Source organism: Pongo abelii, chromosome 20 (genome assembly GCF_028885655.2).
Source record: "Pongo abelii isolate AG06213 chromosome 20, NHGRI_mPonAbe1-v2.0_pri, whole genome shotgun sequence".
Taxonomy (NCBI): Eukaryota; Metazoa; Chordata; class Mammalia; order Primates; family Hominidae; genus Pongo; species Pongo abelii.
This window is the reverse complement of record NC_072005.2, coordinates 48,657,911-48,682,662: the sequence shown is the minus strand read 5'-3', so window position 1 is coordinate 48,682,662 and position 24,752 is coordinate 48,657,911. Positions and strand designations below refer to the sequence as shown.

The window sequence follows — 24,752 nt, the reverse complement described above, 5'->3', positions numbered from 1 at the left end:
ATATGTATATATTTTAAATGGCTGTATATTATATACTTTTAGATTATGATATATTGTATATAAATAAATATATAGAGATAAATGTGTATATGATTTTTCCATATGTATACATAGAAAAAGAGGTAACACATACAACACTAGGAGGCTGTGGACACAGCACAGAGGACAGTGGGTGACACACACTTGGAGAAATAAGAGATTCGGCCACGGGAGCTCTGCATGGGAGGGAAGGGGCAGTGACAAAAAGTGTATATTTATAGAGAGGGTAAGACTACCAGACACTACATAAATATATAACATACGTCAATTTTATTATATGTAAATGTCCTCGTGTTTTATGTGTTACCTCTTTTTCCATATACATATATGGAAAATATGTATATGTTTTACATTATTATACATTTTATATTACATATTTTATTATATAAATTACATATAAATAAGTATATGGAAATTTTTTTTCCTATACACATGAAAAAAGAGGTAACACATAAAACACTAGGACATGGTTACTGGCTACATGTGGGAGAGAGAGAAAAAAGCTAAGTGCAAAATAACCAAGCCTAGTATGTTAGTTTATGCTCACTGAGATGCATCCAAGATGAGATTAGACATGCAGGATAATTTATTAGGAAAAATGCCTGTGAGGGAAAGTGGGGCAGGCATGAAAATGTCTGGGGAGTTTTGGGACCACTATGCAAATCTGATTCCTGTGAAGGAGAAAGAGAAAGATTTAGCTACAGTTCAAAGAGAGCATGGCAAGACTGATGGGGAGTCTTCCCACCAGTCACGCAGGAGAATAAAACAGAGTCTCATAGAACTGGGCTTGCTTTCCTATCCCTGCTGGGTGCTTCAGGAAAGTGAGGACTCTAAGCAAAGTAGGTTGTCAATTTGGAATGCACTGATCTGGGCCTTCTGTCAATCAAGTCAATTGATTATTAATTAGTCAATTATTAGCTGGGAGTGCTGGAATTACCTAGGGAAATTTTTCAACATACATAAGCCTATACTTTCTCGGCCCTATTCATTAATGGGCTCCACCAAGAACTCAGTAATCCTCTTGAGAAACACAAGCTGCCATGGAGACCTGACAGAGTCTTCTTCATGCTACCACAACTGACACACTGAGAAAAAGATGCAACCATGAAGGGGTAGAAAGTTCTCATGACACAGAAAATAGCAGTCAGCCCTTCTCACATCATAAAGCCTTCAAAAATATCTGAGTGCAGTATGGTCAGGATGAAATTGACAGAAGACTGATCACTAACCTAGAAACACGTTGAGAGAGAAAAAAACTGCAAGAATATAGTTGGCTAATCATCTACCAGCAATCCTCCCATAAAATTAATGTAATCCCCGAAAGAACAAGTAGAAACTACTTCATACTTAGTGATGGTTCTTAAGGTACCACACTGTAAAATAACATCACCTTTATGCCTTCTCTTCTTTTCTTTCCATGACAGATACTTCAGTACAAGGAAGTTCTCCTGGCCTTTCAGGTACAGCCACTGTCAGCATCATGATTCAAGTATTGGTGAGTGTGGCTCTGATATAGCAGCCCTGGTGTAGTTTATTTCAGGAAGACTGGCAGGTATGATGGCCTTTCCTTTTGTCCTGTTTCCTGCAGGGCTGACTGCCATGCTTGGGAGAGGGAAAGGACTTCTTTGCCGGTATTTGGGACTGGATCTCCTCCTCCTCCCCCTAAACTCCTGCTTCTCAGCACTTATTCCTGCAGGTCTCTTCTCCCCTGTTCTTCATGCTCCCTGTACCCCACTGTCTCCTACAAATGATTAGCCTCAGCCTCTCCTCATTTGTTTCCCAGATTCAATACCTTATAAAAGCCTCCTGATCTTTTTTTTTTAACATCTCTCACTTGTATCATTCTCTCCATTCCCACAACCTCAACAACTGCTAAAGGTACTGCTTGACTTATCTCCAGTCTTTCAAATCTTCCTTGTGTATGACTGCCTTATTACCTTCCTAAATTCTAGTTAACTCACCTATTCAAAAATCTTCAGGGATCTACTCCTGCCTATTTGATAAGTTCACATTTCTTCTCTTTACTAATTTTTATTGCTTCCATTCCCTCAATTCCTTAGTATAATCCCTCCATTCTAATTAAATCTGTCTTTCTACACATCCATTCCCCTCCACCTGATAAACACATAGAATGCTTAGTTCCAATGCTATGGCTAGAAACAGGGTGATCTCCCATCTACCATCTGCATTATGGGCTTACCCATACCCTTCATCACAAGCAACCTCTGACCTCCCGGAGAAAGATGACTCTAGCATTAATGTGTAAACCTAAGACTCAGAACACAACCTACATGTGATTGAGAACATTTTCCTGATGACCCACTCATATGTTCATGAAAGATACAGAAATGAAGAAGGCAAAGTTTCTATCCCAAGGAACATAAAGCCTAAGATAGATGATAAGACCCGAAAAATAATTATAATACCAAAATAGAAAAAAGTGAATGCCACAAGAAATCAGAGAAATCTGATGGGAAATACAGCCACACATTGGAATCACCGGAAAACAGTTTTTTAAATGGATGCTGAAGCCCCACCCATAGGATCCAATTTAATGGTCTAAAGAGAGACGCAGGCAATGGTAATTTTTAAGTCTTCCCAGATGCTACTAATGTGTAACCAGGATAAAGAACAGCTGTTCTAATAGGTAAAACTTAGACCTAAATTAATGATTATTAGCTGGGCATATTGGAATTATCCAGGGAAATTTTTCAGCATACATAAACCTATATTTCTTGGCCCTATTCATTAATGACCTCCACAAAGAACTCAGTAATCCTGTTGAGAAACACAAGCTACATGGAAAAGCCACTTTATTTGATATGTAAAATTATATGAAAAGCATTTTCAAATCATAAGTGGTAAAGGATGCTAAACCTTCTCTATGTTACATTTATGGATATGTTACTGATATGATTGTTCCAGAAATTGTATGAGATTCCTAGAAATTAAATATGTTATCAGCCATAATGTCATATACCACAGAAGTAACTAACTTTTTATGTGAGCTGTGTTATCATAATGAATTCTCATCAGAGTTTTAACCATAGTCATTTAAAATCTTTTTCATTCACAGACGTTGTTTTTATTCTTCCTCAAAGAATTTCCAATCAGCTACAGTCCAAAATTGCTTCCTTTTCAAGGAGATTTATGGAAAAGATGCTGACAAGTACTCTTTAACACAAGTTTCTGATAACTTTCAGATTATACCACTGGACTGTCTAAGAACTTCCAAAACTTTAACAAACAGGCTGCTAGCTTCATAAAATTCCCAGCCTACCAAGCAGGAAAAACATGGATTTCATTGAAATAATTGATAATAATGAGGATAATGTTTTTATGATTTTTATTTGAAAATTTGCTGATTCTTTAAATGGTTTCTTTTCTAGATTTATGGAATTTTTCTCTTTTCATCTATCTATAGCTTATAGCAGTTCAATAAACTATACTTCTGGGAATGATAATTGAAACATTTACTTTTGCTCTCTACCTGACTGCCCCGAATTGCACAATTATTCATGAGTATTGATATGTTTGTGGTAATACACATATTTGCACAAGTACAGTAACAATCTGCTTTCTTTGTAACAGGACACATTTGAAATCATTGCTTATATTACCAAGGCTTTGACTGGGATGATATATTTAAGAATATAGATAGAATGAACCAATATGAACTGCAGGAAAAGTCTGAAGTCAGCCTTGGTTTGGCTTCCTATTCTCAAGAGTTTTGTAAAAGTTTAATCTGAGATTCCTTAAAAAAACTTCGAGCAAAGAAAATTTTAAAAGACAGCCTACATGGTCCATTGCTATTCTTGCTGTACTTACGTAAAGAATCAGACCACATTTGAAGAAACTCAACCTATTTTGCAAACAAACTTATTCTACTGAAATTATCATTGGTAAAATTAGAGATGCCCATAGAGAGAAAAATTATGTAGAAAATAAAAACTGTAGTACACCTGTTATGACATTGCGACTCTGTTCATTGTTTCTGTGTTTCTATTATCCACCTGTAGACTGGACATTACCCTGAATTCTATTAGTTCCTCCAATTCCATTTTCTCCCGTGGAATCACTAAGAGCAAGACCCACTCTGTTCCAGAAGCCCTATAAGCTGGAGGTGGACAACTCAATGTAAATTTCATGGGAAAACACTTGTATCTGAAGCGTGAGCCACTCAGAACTCAGCAAAATATTCGACACCATAACAACAGATGCTCAAACTGTAAACCAGGACAAAAAGTTGATGATTTCACACTGTGGACAGTTTTTCCCAAGATGTCAGAACAAGAATCCCCATCATGATGAGGCTGTCACCCCTCTTAAGTGTCCTTGCTCATGCCTGCCTCTTTCGCTTGGCAGGATAATGCAGTCATTAGAATTTCACATGTAGTAGCTTCTGAGGATAACAACAGAGTGTCAGATATGTCATCTCAACCTCAAACTTTTACATAACATCTCAGGGGAAATGTGGCTCTCTCCACCTTGCATACAGGGCTCCCAATAGAAATGAACACAGAGATATTGCCTGTGTGTTTGCAGAGAAGATGGTTTCTATAAAGAGGTAGGAAAGCTGAAATTATAGTAGAGTCCCCTTTAAATGCACATTGTGTGGATGGCTCTCACCATTTCCTAAGAGATACATTGAAAAACGTGACAGTAATACTGATTCTAGCAGAATAAAACATGTACCACATTTGCTAATACTGTTCTCTTAAAATAATTTTAAAAGAATGGGGTGGGCCCTCCCATGTGTCCAGGCCAGGTCTCTGAACAGAATCCTCCATCTGCAGTAACAATAACTAAGAAGATGACATGGACTTGGTCCTGATATGCAGCCATTCCTGTATACCCTTCCCCGGCTGCAGGGCCGTACCAGCCCAGGGCCCACATCGTCAGCTGCAGAGCTGAGAAAGAACATGGGATACCCAGCATCACTTACCTTCTTCCAGTCCACTGCAGTGGCTACCGGCATGGCCCATTTACCCCTGAGGACACCCATCTGCTGACCCACAGTTTCTAAGAGTCAGACTTTCCTGGCTTCCCTGAGCCCCAGCTACTTTCACTCTGCTGAACCCTTCTTCTCCCCACAGGTGTCATTGCCTTAAGCAGACACCTCTTTCAGCTGCAGCTAACAGGTAAGCCAAGACCCAGACCCCAGAGGATAAACAAGGATTTCAAAACCTACTGTGTGCAATGGAGATATCCACTTGTGGGCGGGAAGCCACCCAGGTGCCGAGGCAAGAGACCAAGGGCATGAAATGTTCCTGTATCATAAAATATAAAAGAAGGATAGTTATACCAGATATAGATCTTTGATATGATTATATATGAATATCATTAATCATTAGTTGGTAGCAATTACTCTTTATTCCAATATTATAATAATCCTTGGTCTATAATCATAACCTAGGAAAAGCCAGGCCATACAGAGATAGGAGCTGGGGAGACATAGTGAGAAGTGACCAGAAGACAAGAGTGCGAGCCTTCTGTTATGCCCAGACAGGGCCACTAGAGGGCTCCTTAGTCTAGCGGTAACGCCAGCATCTGGGAAGATGACGGTTGCCAAGCGAACCATGATGTAGTGGTAGCCTCATTCTCAAGGAAAAACACCTGCTACTTAGCCGACCGGGAAAGAGAGTCCCCCTTTCCCCAAGGGAGTTTAGAGAAGACTCTACTTCTCCACCTCTTGTGGAGGGCCTGACATTAGTCAGGTCGACCCGCAGTTATCCAGAGGCCTCACCATCTCCCTCTGATGCTGTGCTTCAGTGGTCACACTCCTAGTCTGCCTTCATGTTCCATCCTGTACACCTGGCTCTGCCGTTTAGTTAGCAGAAGCAAATTAGTGAAAGCACTAAAAGTCTGTAATAAGCAGAAATAATGGTGTAAGCTCTCTCTCTCTTTCTATTCTCTCTCTCTCTGCCTCGGCTGCCAGGCAGGGAAGGGCCCCCTGTCCAGTGGACACATGACCCACGTGACCTTACCTATCACTGGAGATGGCTCACACTCCTTATCCTGTCCCTTTGTCTTGTATCCAAAAAATATCAGCACAGCTTGGCATTCCGGGAAACTAGCGATCTCTGCATCTTGGTGGAAGCAGTCCCCCTGGCCCAGCTGTCTTCTATCTCTTTGACTTGTGTCTTTATTTCTACAATCTCTTGTCTCTGCACATGGGGAGAAAAACCCACCGACCCTGTGGGCTGGTCCCTACACCCACTGCACAGAGACAAAGAAGTAGAGATGTATACAATTCCCACAACAACGTTGTATCCCAAAACAATGTCCCCTCTGCCCCTCCTTGTGGAATTCACTGTCTCTCACCACATGGGCAGAGGCTTCCAGGGTCTCACAATTCTTCCACAAGAGGCAATGCACACTTTAACATAGCACTGCAGCAAATAAAGCGATGACAGTTTACCTGCTTAGGTAAACTTTCTTAAAAGGTTCTCCCAAATTTCCCCCTGAAGAACACAGAAAAGGCTTTCCCAATTGTGAAACATTGGCCTTCCCACCTTTCAAAAAAGTACCCCTGAATAGCAAAAACAATCTTGCCAAAATAAATTGTAGGACTTGAACTTTCTTATTTGAAATCTCACAAAGGAGTAAAATTATTAAAACACAAGCTGCTGGCAAAAGAATGGACATAAAGACAAATGGGATAGAATTGAGAGTCTAGAAATAAACCCTCACACTTATGGTCAATTACTCTTTGAAGAGGGTGCCAAGACAATTTAATGGAGGAACAAATCTCCTTTTAACTGATAGTGCAGAAACAACTAGATAACCATATACAAAACAGTGAATTTAGATAACTCTACCTCCCACCATATCAAACAATTCTCTAAAAAATTAATCAGTGAGTTAAATATGAGACCTATAACCATAAAAACATCTTAAAATACACAGAGGCAAATATTGATGACCTCAAATGTGCAATAGATTCTTAGATATGATACAAAAGCACAAGAAACAAGAAAAACAGATAATTGGGCTTTATCAAGATGTGAGCCTTTTGAACATCAAAGGAAATTATCAAGAAATAATTAATAGACACAGAATGAGAGAAAATATTTGGAAACCACATATAGGCAGTTTTCATGTCCAGATAATATAAAGAACTAGCTACAACTCAATAACAAATGGACAAACCATCCAATTTATAAATGGGCAAAAGACTCAAAGAGACATTTCTTCAAAGAAGATATACAAATAGTCAAGAAGGACATGAAAAGATATTCAACATCATTAGTCATTAGGAAAATACAAAGTCAAAGCTGCAATGAGACACCACATCACACCTACAAACCTGGCTACCATTCCTTTAAAACGATAAATAACAAGTAGCAGCATTATGTATAATTTGGAATCCTCATACATTGCTGGTGAGAATATAAAAAGGTACAGCTGCTAGGAGAAACAATTTTGCTGTTCCTTAAAAAGCTAATCATAGAATTCTCATTTGAAACAACATCCATTCCTAGGGACATACCCAAAGAATTAAATCCAGGGACTCAACCAGGTACTTGCATGAGAATGTTGATTGCAGCATTATTCACAAAAGATAAAATATGAAACCAATCCATGTGCTCATCAACACAGGCATAAACAAATATGGTGACACATACAACAGAATGTTAATCTGCCATAAAGAGGAATGAAGGTCTGACACCCGCTGGAACATGCATGGACTTTGGAAACATTATGCTAAGTGAAATATGTCAGAAACAAAATCACATAATTGTATAATTCCATTTATATGAAACATCAAGAATAGGCAGATTCATAGAGACAGAGTAGAGATGATCAAGGTCTAGGGTGGAACATACAGGGAGTTATTGTTTAAAAGATACAAAGTTTCAGTTTAAAATGACAAAAATTTCCTAGGAAAAATAGTGGTGATGGTAATTTAACACTGTGTATGTGGTTAATTTCACTTGATTGTGCATTTTAAAGTGGTTAAAATAGCACATTATTCACAGAACTGTGAAAAATAGATTTCTATTATTTAATTCACCCAGGATAAGGTGTTTGTTATGGCAGCTGAAGCCCATGAATACATCATCTGACCCAGCGTTTCAATGAAAGGCATCAGATTTTCAATCAAGTTAGCTGGAAGCTCCTGTCCCTAGCAGAACCAGAGGCCCCAGAACAAGAGCTCCAGCAGGGGCTCAACCAGCACAGGTCCCATAGGGCAGCCTCAATGTCAGGCCCTGGATGGCATGTGGAGCTACAATGATACAACTACCACATGTAAATGTAAGTATTTTTACTACTTACAGACACTAGGGAGCACTCGGCACACCTGGAGACCACAGACACAGAGGTCAGTAAGCCCAGGCAGGGAGGAGAGAAGAGACCGGTAAGCCAATGGCTTTATTAAGTCCAGGGTGTTATCTGACAGGTTTCCAGCAAGGAGCTTTAATGGATGTGTTGGAAGCAAGCAGCAAACACTGGGACCAGGAGCTCACGCTGTGACTGAGAGGTGGTCACTTTAAATGTGAGGGCGAATGTCAGAATTATCAGTTTAAAGAAAGCATCTGGAGAGAGATGAGTCCAGCACACCAAGCAGCAGAGATGCCTCTAAGAATTTATCTCTGGCCACCAACTGGAGCCACTTGAACCACATACAGTATTGAAAACTGCCATGGTGACCAAGCCCTGCCTCTGATTTGTGGCAAATAAACTTACACCTTAAAAAAGGAATGCCAAGGCAACATGACGCTATGAGCATCATGACATCCTGGCACACCAGCAGGGTATGGTACTGTGCCCTGGAGTCAGAAACCTGGGTTCTGGTCCCTGGCAGTGAGAAAATGTAAACGACTTTCCCCTGGCCCCCTGACATTCATCTTCCCACCCTGCTGCTCCCTCTTCTGCTCCCAAGCCCACGTGCACTGCTCAGCCCCGGACATCACTGCCCCCAGGGTATTCACAGTGTCGCCTACTGCACACAAACACAAACTCACAGAAGCTGACAAAAATCTGCGTTTGGGACATCTGATTGTGAAAGAGCGAGAACAGTGAACGCAGAGCCACAGAGACTGGGACTCACGGGGCTGGAAGGTGATGGAGCTGTAACATAACATAAGTGTGACCTCATTTGAAGTGTGCAGATCCATGTGGAAGAAAACATGCAGCCTGGCCTGGGATTGCTGCCGTTCACACTTCCCTCCCTGTCCACCAGAGGGCGACAGACTCCCTCCCAGCCTGGAGCCTTCCCAGGGGATGCCAACCTCCCTCAGCAGAACCCACAGCCCAGCAGGGTCCGCCCTCATCAGGGTCAGATCGGCCCAAGCCCTCAGTGCCCTCCATGCTCCCCACACGGACTCTGTCAGCTCCTCCCTGACCTGGCGGCCGCCAACCTAACACCACTCCCTCTGCAGGCAGCTCCTGCCCCACACACCTGGTCCTTCCCTGGGCCCAGCTAAAGGCATCTCCCAGGACAGCGCTGGTGCACGCGACGCCACAATGGGGGCTTTCCCCTCGTGACCTCCCTCCACCCTCATCAACACTTTCTGTCACTGCTTCCTAAATACCCGCCCCTGCTCCATCTGTCCTGTTCTCTGGGGCATCCCAGGCCAAGCCTAGCGCTGACACAGAACAGCGGCTGCCGGAGGGCCCACAGGCTTCCCGGGAATCAGCCAGGCACCCTGTGACCTGCCTGAACGCTGCACCCCGGGGTCTCAGAGCACGTGTGATGGTCACACACAGGCATCATCCGGGATGTGGCCACATACCCCCAGCTGTCCCTTGGGAAGACAGACCTCTACTGTGTGCTTGTGGGGAGAAGGGGGATGTTATTGGTCTTTGCTCCCAAAACACAACTCACCCACACCCGCCCTCTCAGCTGTGAGCAAAGTCCCTCCAGACAGGCTCTCTAGCCACTGCCTGTTCCTCCTCTACAGAGAGCAGCTTGGCCAGGTCAAAACCTTCAGGACAGAACCCTAGGTATGTCAGCACATGGAGGGCTGAGCCCATCATGGCCACGAAGTAAGTCGGGATAAATCTCTCCAGCTCTGAACCCCTGCTCTGTCCCAGGCTCCCCCTCCTGCGTCTCAATGAGCCATGTCCCGCGGGGTCCCTGGGTAACTCCCCACTTCCTCCTGCACCACCACAGGGAAGGTGTGGTGACCACAGGACAATCAGCTGAGCAGAGAAGAGAGGACATCAAAGATGGTCAGGAAGAACATGAGAAACCCTGAGCTCCAGCTCAGCCACCAGATCCCAGTTTGCCATAGAGTGACCGAGAACTGTCCCTTTTACTATGGGACTCACAACCCCGACTGAGCAACCAGCACAGGCCTGTCCTCCCAAGAGGCATGAGAGATTCACCCTGCACACCTCCAGGAAGGACAGTTTCCTCTGGGACAGCCAGGTCCTGAATGTCCATCCTTGGAAGCTGTAGCCAAGCCAGACATGATTACAGAAAGGAAGGGTCCCTCTCACCAGGCAACACACAGCTCACCCACAGCACAATGGGGCATCACTGTGACAGGGACCTGGTGCAGCTCCAGCCGCCTGCACTGCAGGGGAGAGCCAGATGGGGATGAAAGAGGGTAAAGGGCCTAAATGTGCACCCCGACCCAGAGCCATGGGGACAGCAGGAGGCTGAGGCCCAGGACTGTGCCTGCCCAATCTGCAGGGTATGTGTGTGACTGTGTGAGTCTGTGTGTGTCTCTTCTGTGTGTGTGTGTCTGCACAAAGTATATATTGAGGTTTGGTGAAAGAATCACTGCTGAAAAAGGCAGAGGCCTCCACAATTCCCAGGGACCTGAAACACAGACAGAAGGAAAAACAGAAGGAGGGACAAGGAGGCAGGACTGAGAGAGGAGGGGACAGAGAGGTGTCCTGGGCCTGACCCCGCCCATGAGCTTGAGAAGTGCTCCTGTCCTGGGAAGAGGCTCAGTGCAGAAGGAGGAAGGACAGCACAGGTGACAGCCGTGCTCAGGAAGCTTCTGGATCCTAGGCTCATCTCCACAGAGGAGAACACGCAAGCAGCAGAGCATGGGGCCCCTCTCAGGCCCTCCCTGCACACAGCGCATCACCTGGAAGGGGCTCCTGCTCACAGGTGAGGAGAGAACTTCCTGGGAGAGGACAGGAGGAGGAAGCAGAGAGACTGGATGGGGTCTCCTGGAGAGGATGGGGTTCTAAAAAATAAAAGCAGCCAGCGCTTTGGGAGGCTGAGGTGGGTGGATCACGAGATCAGGAGTTCAAGATCAGTCCAGCCAACACAGTGAAGCCCTGTCTCTCCTAAAAATACAAAAACTTAACCAGGTATGGTGGTGTGCTCCTGTAATCCTAGCTACTCAGGAGGCTGAGGCAGGAGAATCAACGTGAACCCGGGAGGCAGAAGTTGCAGCGAGCCGAGATAGCGCCACTGCATGCCAGACTGGGTGACAGTACGAGACTCCGTCTCAAAAAAAAAAAAAAGAAAAAAAAGAAAAGGCTCTGTTGGAGCCTGGATATGGGAAGAAACACCAGAGAGGGACAGGGGTCAAAACAGGAAAGTCACATTGAACCGAAATTGGTAAGAGGTAGGAAAATCTTAAATGTTCTCTTTTCCTGATTAATCATCAGGGGCCAGCACATTTTGAAAAATGATAATAATAACTATATCAGATGACACTTCAAATAAAAATATAAGCAGGACATGAAACACTGTCCTCAGCAAAAAACCTCAACAATTGGGGGGAAAAAAACACCCAGGGTGTGGACGGCCCTGAGAACTCTGACATCTACAGGAGTCTGCAGCCTGTTCCAGGCACTGGGGTGAAAACAAGATCAAAAAAGTCCCTGTCCTCACGGAGCTCACACTGTCATGGGGAGGAAGAGAGACATGCAAAGAGATCTAGAATGTGAGGTCAGGTGTTGACAAGAACACTGGAGGGAGAAGAGCAGGGAAAGGTCAGAAAGGGAAGACCCAGGGTCTCTAAAGGAGGTGTCAGGAAAGAAGTCTAAGGATGACCTGATGTGAGCAGGACCTGAGGGCAGTGTGGAGGGGGCCGTGCAGACCCCTGGGGAAGAGGATTCCAAACAGAAAAATGCCAAGTTCAGAAGTGTTGAAGGAATGCGGGTCATGCTGCTGACCTTGACCTAGTACGACAGTAGGACACATACACATACACACACACAAACACACATGTCCCTTTTGTGTGTGTGTGTATGTGTGTGTGTATGTGTGTGTGTGTGTGTGTCTTCAAGGCTGAAGATTGAAGAGACCTACTCAGGACCCAGGGCCCCATCTTTTCACCCCAATACATAGGTCTCAATATTGACTGATGCTCTCTCCACCTCCTAGCATCACTTTTAAACTTCTGGAACCCGCTTACCACTGCCCAAGTCACGATTGAAGCCCAGCCACCCAAAGTTTCTGAGGGGAAGGATGTTCTTCTACTTGTCCACAGTTTGCCCCAGAATCTTACTGGCTACATCTGGTACAAAGGGCAAATGAAGGACCTCTACCATTACATTACATCATACGAAGTAGACGGTCAAATAATTATACATGGGCCTGCATACAGTGGACGAGAAACAGTATATTCCAATGCATCCCTGCTGATCCAGAATGTCACCCGGGAGGACGCAGGATCCTACACCTTACACATCATAAAGCGAGGTGATGGGACTAGAAGAGTAACTGGAAATTTCACCTTCACCTTATGTGGTAAGTGATTCCACATGATCCCTGGGTGTTCGGGGACAGGGGTCACTTCTACTTCACACACACAGGATTTTCAGGCCTGGACTCTGCCTGTGTCCCTCTCTGCATTACGTCCCATGCTGGGGATTGGACATTTAGTGCAGGACACACACAGAGGAGACAAATTTCAACAGATCAGGATTCCTTTCCCACATCCAGACCCTGCAGACACTTGCTGCAGAGGAAGGACAGTCTGATGAGGGGACTCAGCAGGAGGAGATCAGTCTCAGCCAAGCACCTCATGCCCTCTTCATAAATTTGACCCTGAGAGAGACCCTGGAGAACTGAGTAGGGCTTGGCCTGAGGGGCCCACTGAGATATGCTCAGAGCAACTCAGCCCTAGAAGCCTCAACCCCAGACCCCTGACCCTAAATCCTTGCTCCAGATAAAGCTGAGGAGCCTGTGCCAGGGCTGGGTTGTGGCTTCTTGGGCAGGGCATACTGGGACCAAGGATTTTCCAGCTGTCTGAGGACTGTGTCTCCTTGGGCTGTTCACCAGCCAGAGCTCAGCCCTCAGAACCTCATCTGGGCAAGGACAGAGCTTTCTTCACCTGACACTCAGAGTCGAGAGGACAGAAAGACAAGCTTTGTAGGCCATCAGCCAACTGCCTTAGGAGGCTTAGGACAGTCCATAGAAAGTCTAATGTCCCCAGAAGCAGAAACAGAAGACAGAAGATGTACCTGGTAGCAGCTTATCCACAGGGATCTCACCTAAAGGTGCTTTCTCATGGAAGCAAATTAATAATAAATGCTGTTTGTGTGAACACCTCCACTGTGCCAAGCATTAGGTCAGGTGGCTGTGAATAATTTAACATTTATTCACAGATAGCATGAAAAGCCACAGTCCATTTGCCATTTCACTTAGTTGTTTCACAGAAAACTTAGGCACAGGAAGGCACAGTCACCGAACCAGAGTCACACCAACACAAAGGGGAGAAGAGGGTCACATGAGGTCTGTCTGCAGCAACAAGCCCATCCTCTCCTCCATCAGAAGTGAGGGCTTACTGGGTTCCAAGGACCACACAGTCATTTATTGGCTCAAATCCTCTCTTCATAGGCATCCAAACCTCAGAGGAGTGAGAGCAAATGGTCAGCTGATTAGTCTGTACTCCAGAACTAAATCACCTCATTCAACCGTCAGAGTCAATGCAAAAAACATGTCCAGGCCTCCCCTTCAGATCTTAACCCCCATCACTCAACCTGAAATCCTGTGTTTCCCAAAGTGTCCATGTCACTATCATGAGAGGATCAATGAGAGGACCTTGTTTTATTTCCCCACTCACACCCTACACCACCACAGGCCCAGTGAGAGACACACACTCAGGAGCTCTCACATAACAAATGAAGGAATGGAATGAAGAAATCAATGATCCAAAACCTCTTTAGAGACTGGATCTTGGATGCAGAATCCTAGGAGGTTCTAGCCACACTTGTCCCTTGTCCTTCAGAGGCTGACACCCATGTTTCATCCCCCCACTACCTCTTGCCCCAAAAGCCACCCCACCTTATGTAACTCTGAAGCTCTTTGGCCACCAGAGGGTTCTCAGGGCTCCTTGGTCCTGGACTGTGGAACTGGGGGCACCTGGTCCCTGGGGTCTCTGAAGTCAGTGTAGCCCTCACTGCTCACTGCCATAGTGTCTCTGCCTCTCTCTGCTTCTCTGTGTCCCTCATCTTCATCCCACTTCATTCTGACTGGCAAGCCCTGTCCTGCACAGCTTCTTCCTCCACCCCTAGGCCTTCCCCAGACACTCCCTCTAACTAGGCTGGCTGTTCTGTTCCCTTCCCACTAACACTGTTGCCTGGCCCACCTCCCAGGAAATAGGAAAGGCTCAGAAATCACCTGGAGTTGCCACTCCTGTCAGGCTTCATCTCCAGCCGATGTCCCCAGGTCACTAAGAGAATGAGCTTCCACTGTATTCCCATCCAGGGCTATTTCCCTTTGTGAGGCTGACCTGTGAACAAGACCATGGGACAGGGATAGGCAGTTCCTCCATCCACTCTTATCATTGCCAGACAAGTTATTCTGGCTTCCTGCACAAAAAAGAAAAAAAAATTTTATTGAAATGGTGGTTTGTAGTAAAGAAAGATTTTAATGACTCCAAGTCTGCCAAACAGGAGGACGGAGGTTTATTATTACTCAAATCAGCCTCCCCAGTGGATCAGGGGTTAGAGATTTTCAAGGGTAGTTTCGGGGGCACAGGACTGAAAAATGAGTACTGGTGATTGTTTGGTGACGGAATCATACGGGCGGAGGGAAATGATCTGTTTGTGCTTGAATCCACCTCTAGGTAGGGACATGACTGGCTGAGCCATTAGTCATAGGTATGGATGAGGTCAGCCGGTTGCCAGAATGCAAAAGAATGAGAAACATCTCAAAAGACCAATCTCATGTTCTACAATAGTGATGTTATCTATAGGAGCAATTAGTTACAAATTTTGTAAACTCTGGCCAAATGACATTGGAACAGTCAGGGATTATAGAAACTGTGCCAATATTTTAGCAGAATTCAGTTCCCTCCTATAATCTTAATCTCATGGTCTTTCACTAGTTTGACAAAGGCAGTCCCTGGGCAAAGTAAGGGTGTTAGTTTTATGGAGGAACTATTATCATTCTTGTTTCAAAATTAAACCATAAACTAAATTCCTCCCAAGGTTAGCCTGGCCTATGCCCAGGAATGAGTCAGGACAGCCAACCTGAGACTAGATGCCAGATGGAGTCAGCCATGCTAGTTTGCTGTCACTGTTGTAGTCTTTGCACTGACTCACCAGGGTGTCAGAGGCTGGACAGGCCTGCAGTCCACAAAGTCCATGGGCTCATTTCACCCATTTCACTTGTGACTCCATCCTCAACCTGCTATGCAGCTCACATTCTCCGGTCACTCCCTAGAGACTTCTGGCTTCCTGTCAGGCATATAACAAGCTTGAAATTTGTCACTCGGTTCTAACACTAAGTAAAAAGCTGAACAAACTCAAAAGTCAACAACTCGTTAAAATCCTACAGAGATGGCTGGGCACAGTGGCTCACACCTATAATCCCAGCACTTTGGGAGGCCAAGGCAAGCACATGGGCAGGAGATGGAGACCATCCTGGCTAACATGGTGAAACCCCGTCTCCACTAAAAATACAAAAAATTAGCCGGGCGTGGTGGCGGGCGCCTGTTGTCCCAGCTACTTGGGAGGCCGAGGCAGGAGAATGGCGTGAACCCGGGAGGTGGAGCTTGCAGTGAGCTGAGGTCATGCCACTGCACTCCAGCCTGGGTGACAGAGTGAGACTCTGTCTTAGGAAAAAAATGGCATTAGAGAAATGAAGAATGCTTTTGATGCTTACTGGTAGACTGCACAAGCTGAGGAAAGAATCCCTAGCTTGAGGATGTGTCAATAGAAACATCCAAAACTGAAACAGGAAAGTTCAAAAAGAGTGGGGAAAAAAAGTGGAACAACATGTTCAACTTCATATTTAATATTTTGTTTTGACAATAGCAATTTTTATATTTTATACTTGTGGGACAACTACAAAGGCTGTAACATACACGTAATGGGAAAACTGGTGGTTTTGGGGACCAGTTGGAGGTGGCCAGGTGGGCGCTATCTGATGGTTTTACTGCCTGTGCCACATACAACTGTTTCCTCATGATGATGCCGTTTTCATAAGTTGGAGTTCTTCGTGTGGGGAGTCACACGAGCCATTGGCATCTCACTTAGACTCTTCCTAATTCACACAAACTTAAACTCTAGTGGTGTTTCCTGAACTTAAGAGAAAATGAAGAAAGCATTTCACATACCTGTTTTGGGGTCCACCCCATTTTTCCTAACTCTGCACAGAAAGTAGAAGCAGGGACTTCTTTCTATATTTACTAACATAACACACATCACTTCTTTTAATTTGGCATCATTCCTCCCTTTATGTAATTGATGCACTGACCAGTTTTGTCCTTTTAACTGGACTCTCTCTGCGTAAGGAGTTGCTAATTTCAAATCACCTTTGGCATCTTTCTTTGAGCATAATGTGATCCTGCTGCAATTCATGGCACACCTGAACCTTATTTTGGTCTCAAGAGAAATACTACTACAAGCAATTGATCTTAGATGTTTGGGCCATCAGTAAAAATTTCCACTTATGAAAACATTTTAATGTTTCCTCCAAATTTTTTTTTTGTTCCTAGAGTCAGAACATAACATGAGGTTTAAACTCCTGACAACATTTTATGGGAAAATTACAGTATTACAAATTGAGCATCCCAAATCCAGAAATCCAAAATCTAAAATGCTCCAAAACTCAACACTTCTGACCACTGATGTGATGCTAAAAAGAAGTGCTCACTGGTACATTTTGGATTTTAAATTTTTCAGATTTGGGCTGCTAAACCAGTACATATACTGCAAATATTCCAAATGAAAAAAAATTAGAAATCCAAAACACTTTGTTTTAAGCTTTCTGCGTAAGGAGCACTTTATCTGTATGAACTATAGGCATGAGGCTGTACAGGAGATCTCTAGAACCTCCTCATCCTGCATGACTGAACCCACACACCCGCAGAACAATGCCCTATTCCCGTGATCCCAGCTCCTGGAAACTACTATTCTACTCTCTGATTCACTCTGAAATCCACTGATATGAGGTACACAGAGTAGTCAAACTCAGAATCAGAGAGTAGAACGTCTAAAGAGAGAAAGTATCTGCAAGACTTCTTCCCAAATGTGCCCTAAAACCTAAAGTATAATAATAATAATAAATAAATAAATAAATAAAAAGAAAACAAAGAATATGTAACTCAACCATAAAAATAATCAATAAAATGATTATAGTAAAAAAAAAAAACAAAGACTCCTTCCCAAATATTGTTCTAATATCCACCAAACACATATGGTCCCTGAGGGACAGATTTCCATCATCTGCTCATGTTCGCCCTTTCCACCAGTCAGTTCTGCATTTGCAAACATCCACATGTATTTCTAGAAAGATCCACATGGTCCTCACCTGCCCTCTACAGGGGGAAGGGAGCATCATGGACCCAGAACAGGGAACATGGTCTTGGTCCAAAGCTATCAGCTCTTGCCTGTCCCCTTCACTCTTTGTAGGTCAGTCCTTGGACTCTGCTCTATCTTTAGAGGTCACTGGCTCAAGTCAGTCACTATGAGACACTTGGGAAAACTGCCCCACCTTGTGGCTCCATTGCCTGATGACTGAACTGACCTCCAGGCTTGACTCGGGTCTCCCCTGTGTTATTTCTGCTGAAGTACCCAGTCCCAGGCCAGGCTTTCCAGCACCCAAAGGGTTTAAGGACAATGGGAAGTTCCATCATCCATCTCCAGGATGTCCTTGGAAAGGGAAGCTGCAGAGAAAACATACCTCGGGGCGCAAAGTCAGACTGAGACTAAGAAGATTCCAGCACTGCATGCTCCCAGTGAGGACCACAAGGTGGGCCAGGCAGGCAGCTGGAGACGGAGGGACTCAGAGAGGCACCAGGGGCTGTGACTGCTGGTCCTGTGTCTTTCCATCACCCAATGCTGCTGCTCAATTCACACTTCAGAAAGTCTGTGCTTCTCCCACATAAAGGAGGCAGCCTCACAATCTCTGAAACCTCAGATTGCCATGCATCTGTCTTGTAACACACACACCTGCCATGGGCTTTTAAGGACTTGGGTGGGCTGAGAGGTGGGAAACGCCAACTCTGATTGAAAAATGCCTTTGGAGGAATCAAAGGTGCCATACAGGGCAATCTTCTCTCTGTTTTTCGCACAGTGGAGACTCCCAAGCCCTCCATCTCCAGCAGCAACTTAAACCCCAGGGAGGCCATGGACACTGTGATCTTAACCTGTGATCCTGAGACTCCAGACGCAAGCTACCTGTGGTGGATGAATGGTCAGAGCCTCCCTAAGACTCACAGGTTGAAGCTGTCTGAAACCAACAGGACCCTCTTTCTATTTGGTGTCACAAAGTATATTACAGGACCCTATGAATGTGAAATACGGAACCCAGTGAGTGCCAGCCGCAGTGACCCAGTCACCCTGAATCTCCTCCGTGAGTATCTTCTGTTCCTCTGTGAGCCAGGCTGCCATCCCAAATACACATGGCCAGAGGCTAGGCCTCTCAGTCCCTCTCAGGTCCAACTACAGAGACCTTTACCCCTGGACATCAAACCTGGCCATGACTTTCTGCCACAGGCAAACCAGAGTAGGCCTAGGCTTGATCCACAATAGGAGAAAAGAGGCTGCTCCTGTCATGGGAGACTCAGGGTCCACAGCTTGTGATGGGAGAAACAGGTGAATGTCTCAGGCTCCAGATCAGTGAACACAGCAGGGATTTGGCTGGGACTTCAGTGTTGTGACTTGGCTTACAGGGTCACTGTGGCCCTTCCACAGACCAGGATTTTCCCTTCCCTCTGACAATATCGCCTATGACATTCTCTTTGCTCCACATGGCCTGGATGCCCCCACCATTACTTCCTCATACACCTATTACCATACAGGGGAAGTCCCCAAGCTCTCCTGCCTCACAGACTCTCACCCACTGGCAGAGCATTCTTGGCTGATTGATGGGAAGTTCCAGCAATCAGCACAAGTGTTCTTTATCCCCCAAATCACTAAAACATATAGAGGGGTCTATGTCTGTTTCATCCATAACTCAGCCACTGGTGGAACAAATCTCATAATCAAGAGGATCATAGTCCCTGGTAAGTGGATCCCTGGCGCATTGGCAATATGTTTTCCAGTGAAGTCTATCTAGCTGTCAGGGAAGAGCCACCTGCCCTCTGCAAAGGGTGAGGGAAAATCAGAAACCCAGGACAGGGAATATGTTTCTGCTCCAAAACCACCAGCTTTTGCCTGTCCCCTTCACTCTTTCTAGATCATTCTTTAGACTATACACTAACAATGAACAATCTGAAAGGAAATTAAGAAAAGAATTTCAATTCACATTAACATCAAAAGGAATAAAATGTTTTGAAATAAGTTTAACCAAAAAGGTCAAATGATTATACCCTGAAAACTACAAAACATTGCTGAAATTAATTAAAGACGATATCAATATATAGAAAGACATTCCATTTTCATGGATTGGAAGAATCAATATTGTTAGAAAGACAATACTACCCAATCTCAGTTGCAGATTCAATGCAACCCCTACCCAGTAACATTTTTTGCAGAATTAGAAAACTCTGTCCTAAATCTGACCTGACAGGCTCTTATTAATGACTGCCACAACACAAACACTGTGAAAAAGATGCAACCATGAAAAGGTGGAAAGTTCTGATGATACAGAAAATAGCAATCAGCCTTTCTCACATCCCAAAGCCATCAAAAATACACGAGTGCAGCATGGCCAGTATGGAATTGACCGAAACCTAATCACCAAACTAGAAACGTAGTGAGAGAAAAAAAGAGGGCAAGAATATCTTTGGCTTATCACCTCCCACTTTTGCCTACTAATCTGATGCTGAAAAGAAATGCTCACTGAAGCATTTTAGATTTTGAATCTTTCAGATTTGGGATGCTAAATCAGTAAGTATACGAGAAACATTTCAGAATCAAAAAATGTCAGAAATCCAAAACACTTTTTGTCCTGACTCTTATGCATAAGAAATACTCAATCTGGGTGAACTATAAGCATCAAGCTCTACAGCAGAACTCTAGAACCTCCCCACCTTACACAACTGAAACTGCACACCCATGAACAACTTCTGATTCTCCCCACTCCCAGCTCCTGGCAACCAGCAGTCTCTTCTCATATTCACTCTGGAATCCACTTACATGAGGTCCCTAGAGTAGTCGAACCCATGGAATCAGAGAGTAGAATGTCCAATGAAAGAAAATACTTCAAAATTTCTCTCCAAATTTGTCTCATATCCATCAAACACACATGGTCCATGAGAACCAGATTTCCAGCAGTTCATTCCCACTCTTTCCACCAGTCAGTTCTGCATTTGCAAATGTCCACATGTATTTCTGGAAAGATCCAAATGGCCCTCACCTGCCTTCTGCAGAAGGAGAGGAAAGTTAAAGAACCCAGGACAGGGAACATGGTTCTGCTCCAAAGCCAACAGCTCTTGCCTGTCCCCTTCACTCTTTCTAGATCATTCCTTGCACTCCGCTCTATCTTTAGAGGTCACTGGTTCAAGTAAGTCATCATGAAACACCTGCAAAAAACTGCCCCAACTTGTGCCTCCACTGCCTGATGACTGAACTGACCTCCAGGCTTGACTCTGGTCTCCCCTGTGTTATTTATGCTGAAACGTCCAGTCCCAGGCCAGGTTGCTCAGTATCTTCAGAGTTTCAGGACAATGGGAAGTCCCATTATTACTCATCCCTAGAACGTCCTTGGAAATGGAAGCTGCAGAGAAATCATATCTAGGGGGGCAAAGTAGGATGGAATTTGGAAGGGGCCCAGCAGTTGCACATTCCAGGTAAGGAACCCAAGGTGAGCCAGCCAGTCAACTGATTAGGGAGAGACTGGGAGGGGAAGCAGGGGCTGTGACTCCCACTGACGTGTCTGTCCATGACCCAACACTGCTGCTCAATTGACACTTGAGGAAGTCTGTGCTTTCCTAAGACAGAGCAGGCGACCTCACAGTCTTTGAGCCCTTAGATCATCATACATCCGTCTTGTGACACACGCACCAGCTATTGGCTTTCAAGGACTTGGGTGGGCTGAGATGTGGGAGATGCCAACTCTGATTGAAGGATGCCTGTGGAGGAATCAAAGGTGCCACACAGGACGATCTTCTCTCTGTTATCCACACAGCGAAGCTGCCCAAGCCCTACATCGCCATCAGCAACTTAAACCCCAGGGAGAATAAGGATGTCTTAGCCTTCACCTGTGAACCTTAGAGTGAGAACTACACCTATATGGGGTGGCTAAATGATCAGAGCCTCCCGGTCAGTCCCAGAGTAAAGCAACCCTTTGAAAATAGCATCCTCATTCAACCCAGTGTCACGAGAAATGAAACAGGACCCTATCAACATGAAATACAGGACCGATATGGTGGCATCCGCAGTGACCCAGTCACCCTGAACGTCCTCTGTATCTTTTGTCCTTCTGTGGGCCAGGCTACCAGCTTAAATCCAAACGAACAGGGACAAGACCTCTCAGTCTCTCTCCGGTCCAAGTATAGACACCTTTACTTCTGGACATCCGAGATTGCCATGACTCCCTATCCTGGGAAAACCTGGGTAGGCACAGCCTTAACCAAGAATATAAGCGGAGGGGACGCTCTTGTCATGGGAGACTTGGGGCCCACAGCTTATGATGGCAGACACAGGTGAATACCTCAGGCTTCGGCTCAGTGAACATAGAGGTGATTTAGCTGGGACTTAAGGGTGTGTCTTGGCTCAGAGGGTCACTGTGTCCCTTTAAGAGACCAGGAACATCACCTTCCCTTGGATGAAATCACCTGTGGCTTTATTCTCTTTGCTCCAGATGGTCCAGACCGCCCCACAATTTGCCCTGCATTCACCTATTACCATTCAGGAGAAAACCTCTACTTGTCCTGCTTCGCGGACTCTAACCCACCGGCAGAGTATTCTTGGACAATTAATGGGAAGTTTCAGCTATCAGGAGAAAAGCTCTTTATCCGCCAAATTACTACAAAGCATAGCGGGATCTATGCTTGCTCTGTTCGTAACCCAGCCACTGGCAAGGAAAGATCCAAATCCTTGACAGTCAAAGTCTTAGGTAAGTGGATCCCAGCATGATAGGCAATAGGGTTTTAGGTGGAGTCTATCTGGCTTTCAGGGAAGAGTCAGGAAAACATTTTTATTCCCAGCCTGTGTCCCAAGGGCACAAGCAAATCCCAAATTCTCCTCCTGAACCCTCCCAATTTGACCAAGAACTTCCAAAACTTTAACAAACAGGCTGCTAGCTTCATAAAATTCCCAGCCTAGACCAAGAAGGAAAAACATTGATTTCATTTAAATAATTCATAATAATGAGGAGAATGTTTTTATGATTTTTGTTTGAAAATTTGCTGATTCTTTAAATGGTTTCTTTTCTAGATTTATGGAATTTTTCTCTTTTCATCTATCTATAGCTTATAGCAGTTCAATAAACTATACTTCTGGGAATGATAATTGAGACATTTACTTTTGCTCTCTACCTGACTGCCCCTGAATTGGGCAACTATTCATGAGTATTAATATGTTTATGGTAATACACATATTTGCACAAGTACAGTAACAATCTGCTCTCTTTGTAACAGGACACATTTGAAATCATTGCTTATATTACCAAGGCTTTGACTGGGATGTTATATTTAAGAATATACATAGAATGAACCAATATGAACTGCAGGCAAAGTCTGAAGTCAGCCTTGGTTTGGCTTCCTAGTCTCAAGAGTTTTGTAAAACTTTAATCTGAGATTCCTTATAAAAACTTAGAGAAAAGAAAATTTTAAAAGACAGCTTACATGGTCCATTGCTACTCTTGCTGCACTTATGTAAAGAATCAGACCACGTTTGAAGAAACTCAAACTATTTTGCAACCAAACTTATTCTACTGAAATTATCATTGGTAAAAATAGAGATGCCCATAGAGAGAAAAATTATGTGGAAAATAAAAACTGTAGTATACCGGTTATGAGATTGCAGCTCTGTTCATTGTTTCTCTGTTTTTATTATCCACCTGTAGACTGGACAACACCCTGAATTCTACAAGTTCCTCCAATTCCATTTTCTCCCACGGAATCACTAAGAGCAAGACCCACTCTGTTCCAGAAGCCCTATAAGCTGGAGGTGGACAACTCAATGTAAATTTCATGGGAAAACCCTTGTACCTGATGTCTGAGCCACTCAGAACTCAACAAAATGTTCAACACCCTAACGGCAGACATTCAAACTGTAAACCAGGACAACAAGTTGATGACTTCACACTGTGGACAGTTTTTCCCAAGATGTCAGAACAAGACTCCCCATCATGATGATGCTCTCACCCCTCTTAACTGTCCTTGCTCGTGCCTGCCTCTTTCACTTGGCAGGATAATGCAGTCATTAGAATTTCACATGTAGTAGCTTCTGAGGGTAACAACAGAGTGTCAGATATGTCATCTCAACCTCAAACTTTTACATAACATCTCAGGGGGAAATGTGGCTCCCTCCACCTTGCGTACAGGGCTCCCAATAGAAATGAACACAGAGATATTGCCTTTGTGTTTGCAGAGAGATGGTTTCTATAAAGAGTAGGAAAACTGAAATTATAGTAGAGTCCCCTTTAAATGCACATTGTGTGGATGGCTCCCACCATTTCCTAACAGATACATTGTAAAACATCACAGTAATACTGATTCTAGCAGAATAAAACATGTACCACATTTGCTAATACTATTCTCTTAAAATAATTTTAAAAGAATGGGGTAGGCCCTCCCAAGTGTCCAGGCCAGGTCTCTGAACAGAATCCTCCATCTGCAGTAACAATAACTAAGAAGATGACATGGACTTGGTCCTGATATGCAGCCATTCCTGTATACCCTTCCCCAGCTGCAGGGCCGTACCAGCCCAGGACCCAAATCTTCAGCTGCAGAGCTGAGAGAGAACATGGGATACCCAGCATCTCTTACCTTCTTCCAGTCCACTGCAGTGGCTACTGGCATGGCCCATTTACCCCTGAGGACACCCATCTGCTGACCCACAGTTTCTAAGAGTCAGACTTTCCTGGCTTCTCTGAGCCCCAGTTACTTTCACTCTGCTGAACCCTTCTTCTCCCCACAGGTATTATTGCCTTAGCAGACACCTCCTTCAGCTGCAGCTAACAGGTAAGCCAAGACCCAGACCCCAGAGGATAAACAAGGATTTCAAAACCTACTGTGTTCAATGGAGATGCCCACTTGTGGGCGGCAAGCCACCCAGGTGCTGAGGCAAGAGACCGAGGGCATGAGCTGTTCCAGTATCATAAAATATAAAACAAGAATAGTTATACCAGATATAGATCTTAAATATGATCACATATGAATATCATTAATCATTAGTTGGTAGCAATTACTCTTTATTCCAATATTATAATAATCCACGGTCTATAATCATAA

General features: G+C 44.4%; 1 protein-coding gene and 1 long non-coding RNA gene across 3 annotated transcripts in view; one reads left to right on the top strand and one right to left on the bottom strand.

The window, feature by feature from the left end:
• LOC129051988 (uncharacterized) overlaps positions 1 to 24,752 on the bottom strand; it is a 105,700-nt gene that overhangs the window by 71,268 nt on the left and 9,680 nt on the right. For both annotated transcript variants that reach the window (XR_010138628.1, XR_010138627.1), the window contains exons 2-4: positions 15,508 to 15,642; positions 14,582 to 14,772; positions 5,231 to 5,309 (exon numbers count right to left, since the gene is read on the bottom strand). This is a non-coding gene — a long non-coding RNA (uncharacterized LOC129051988). The remainder of the gene's footprint in view (positions 1 to 5,230; positions 5,310 to 14,581; positions 14,773 to 15,507; positions 15,643 to 24,752) is intronic.
• LOC100451738 (pregnancy-specific beta-1-glycoprotein 2-like) lies at positions 10,290 to 24,051 on the top strand. Its single transcript, XM_054540566.2, has 5 exons — positions 10,290 to 11,110; positions 12,341 to 12,706; positions 18,485 to 18,763; positions 22,157 to 22,411; positions 23,363 to 24,051. Exons 1-5 carry the CDS (start codon positions 11,047 to 11,049, stop codon positions 23,377 to 23,379), a joined length of 981 nt encoding a protein of 326 aa, XP_054396541.1. The 5' UTR covers positions 10,290 to 11,046; the 3' UTR covers positions 23,380 to 24,051.

Bases quoted from the DNA above. Each gene is read 5' to 3' on its own strand.
- LOC100451738 (XM_054540566.2), top strand. From the start codon at position 11,047: ATGGGGCCCCTCTCAGGCCCTCCCTGCACACAGCGCATCACCTGGAAG. The intron at 12,707-18,484 runs GTAAGTGATTCC...TTTTTCGCACAG, and splicing joins TTTCACCTTCACCTTATGTG to TGGAGACTCCCAAGCCCTCC. The intron at 18,764-22,156 runs GTGAGTATCTTC...TCTTTGCTCCAG, and splicing joins AGTCACCCTGAATCTCCTCC to ATGGTCCAGACCGCCCCACA.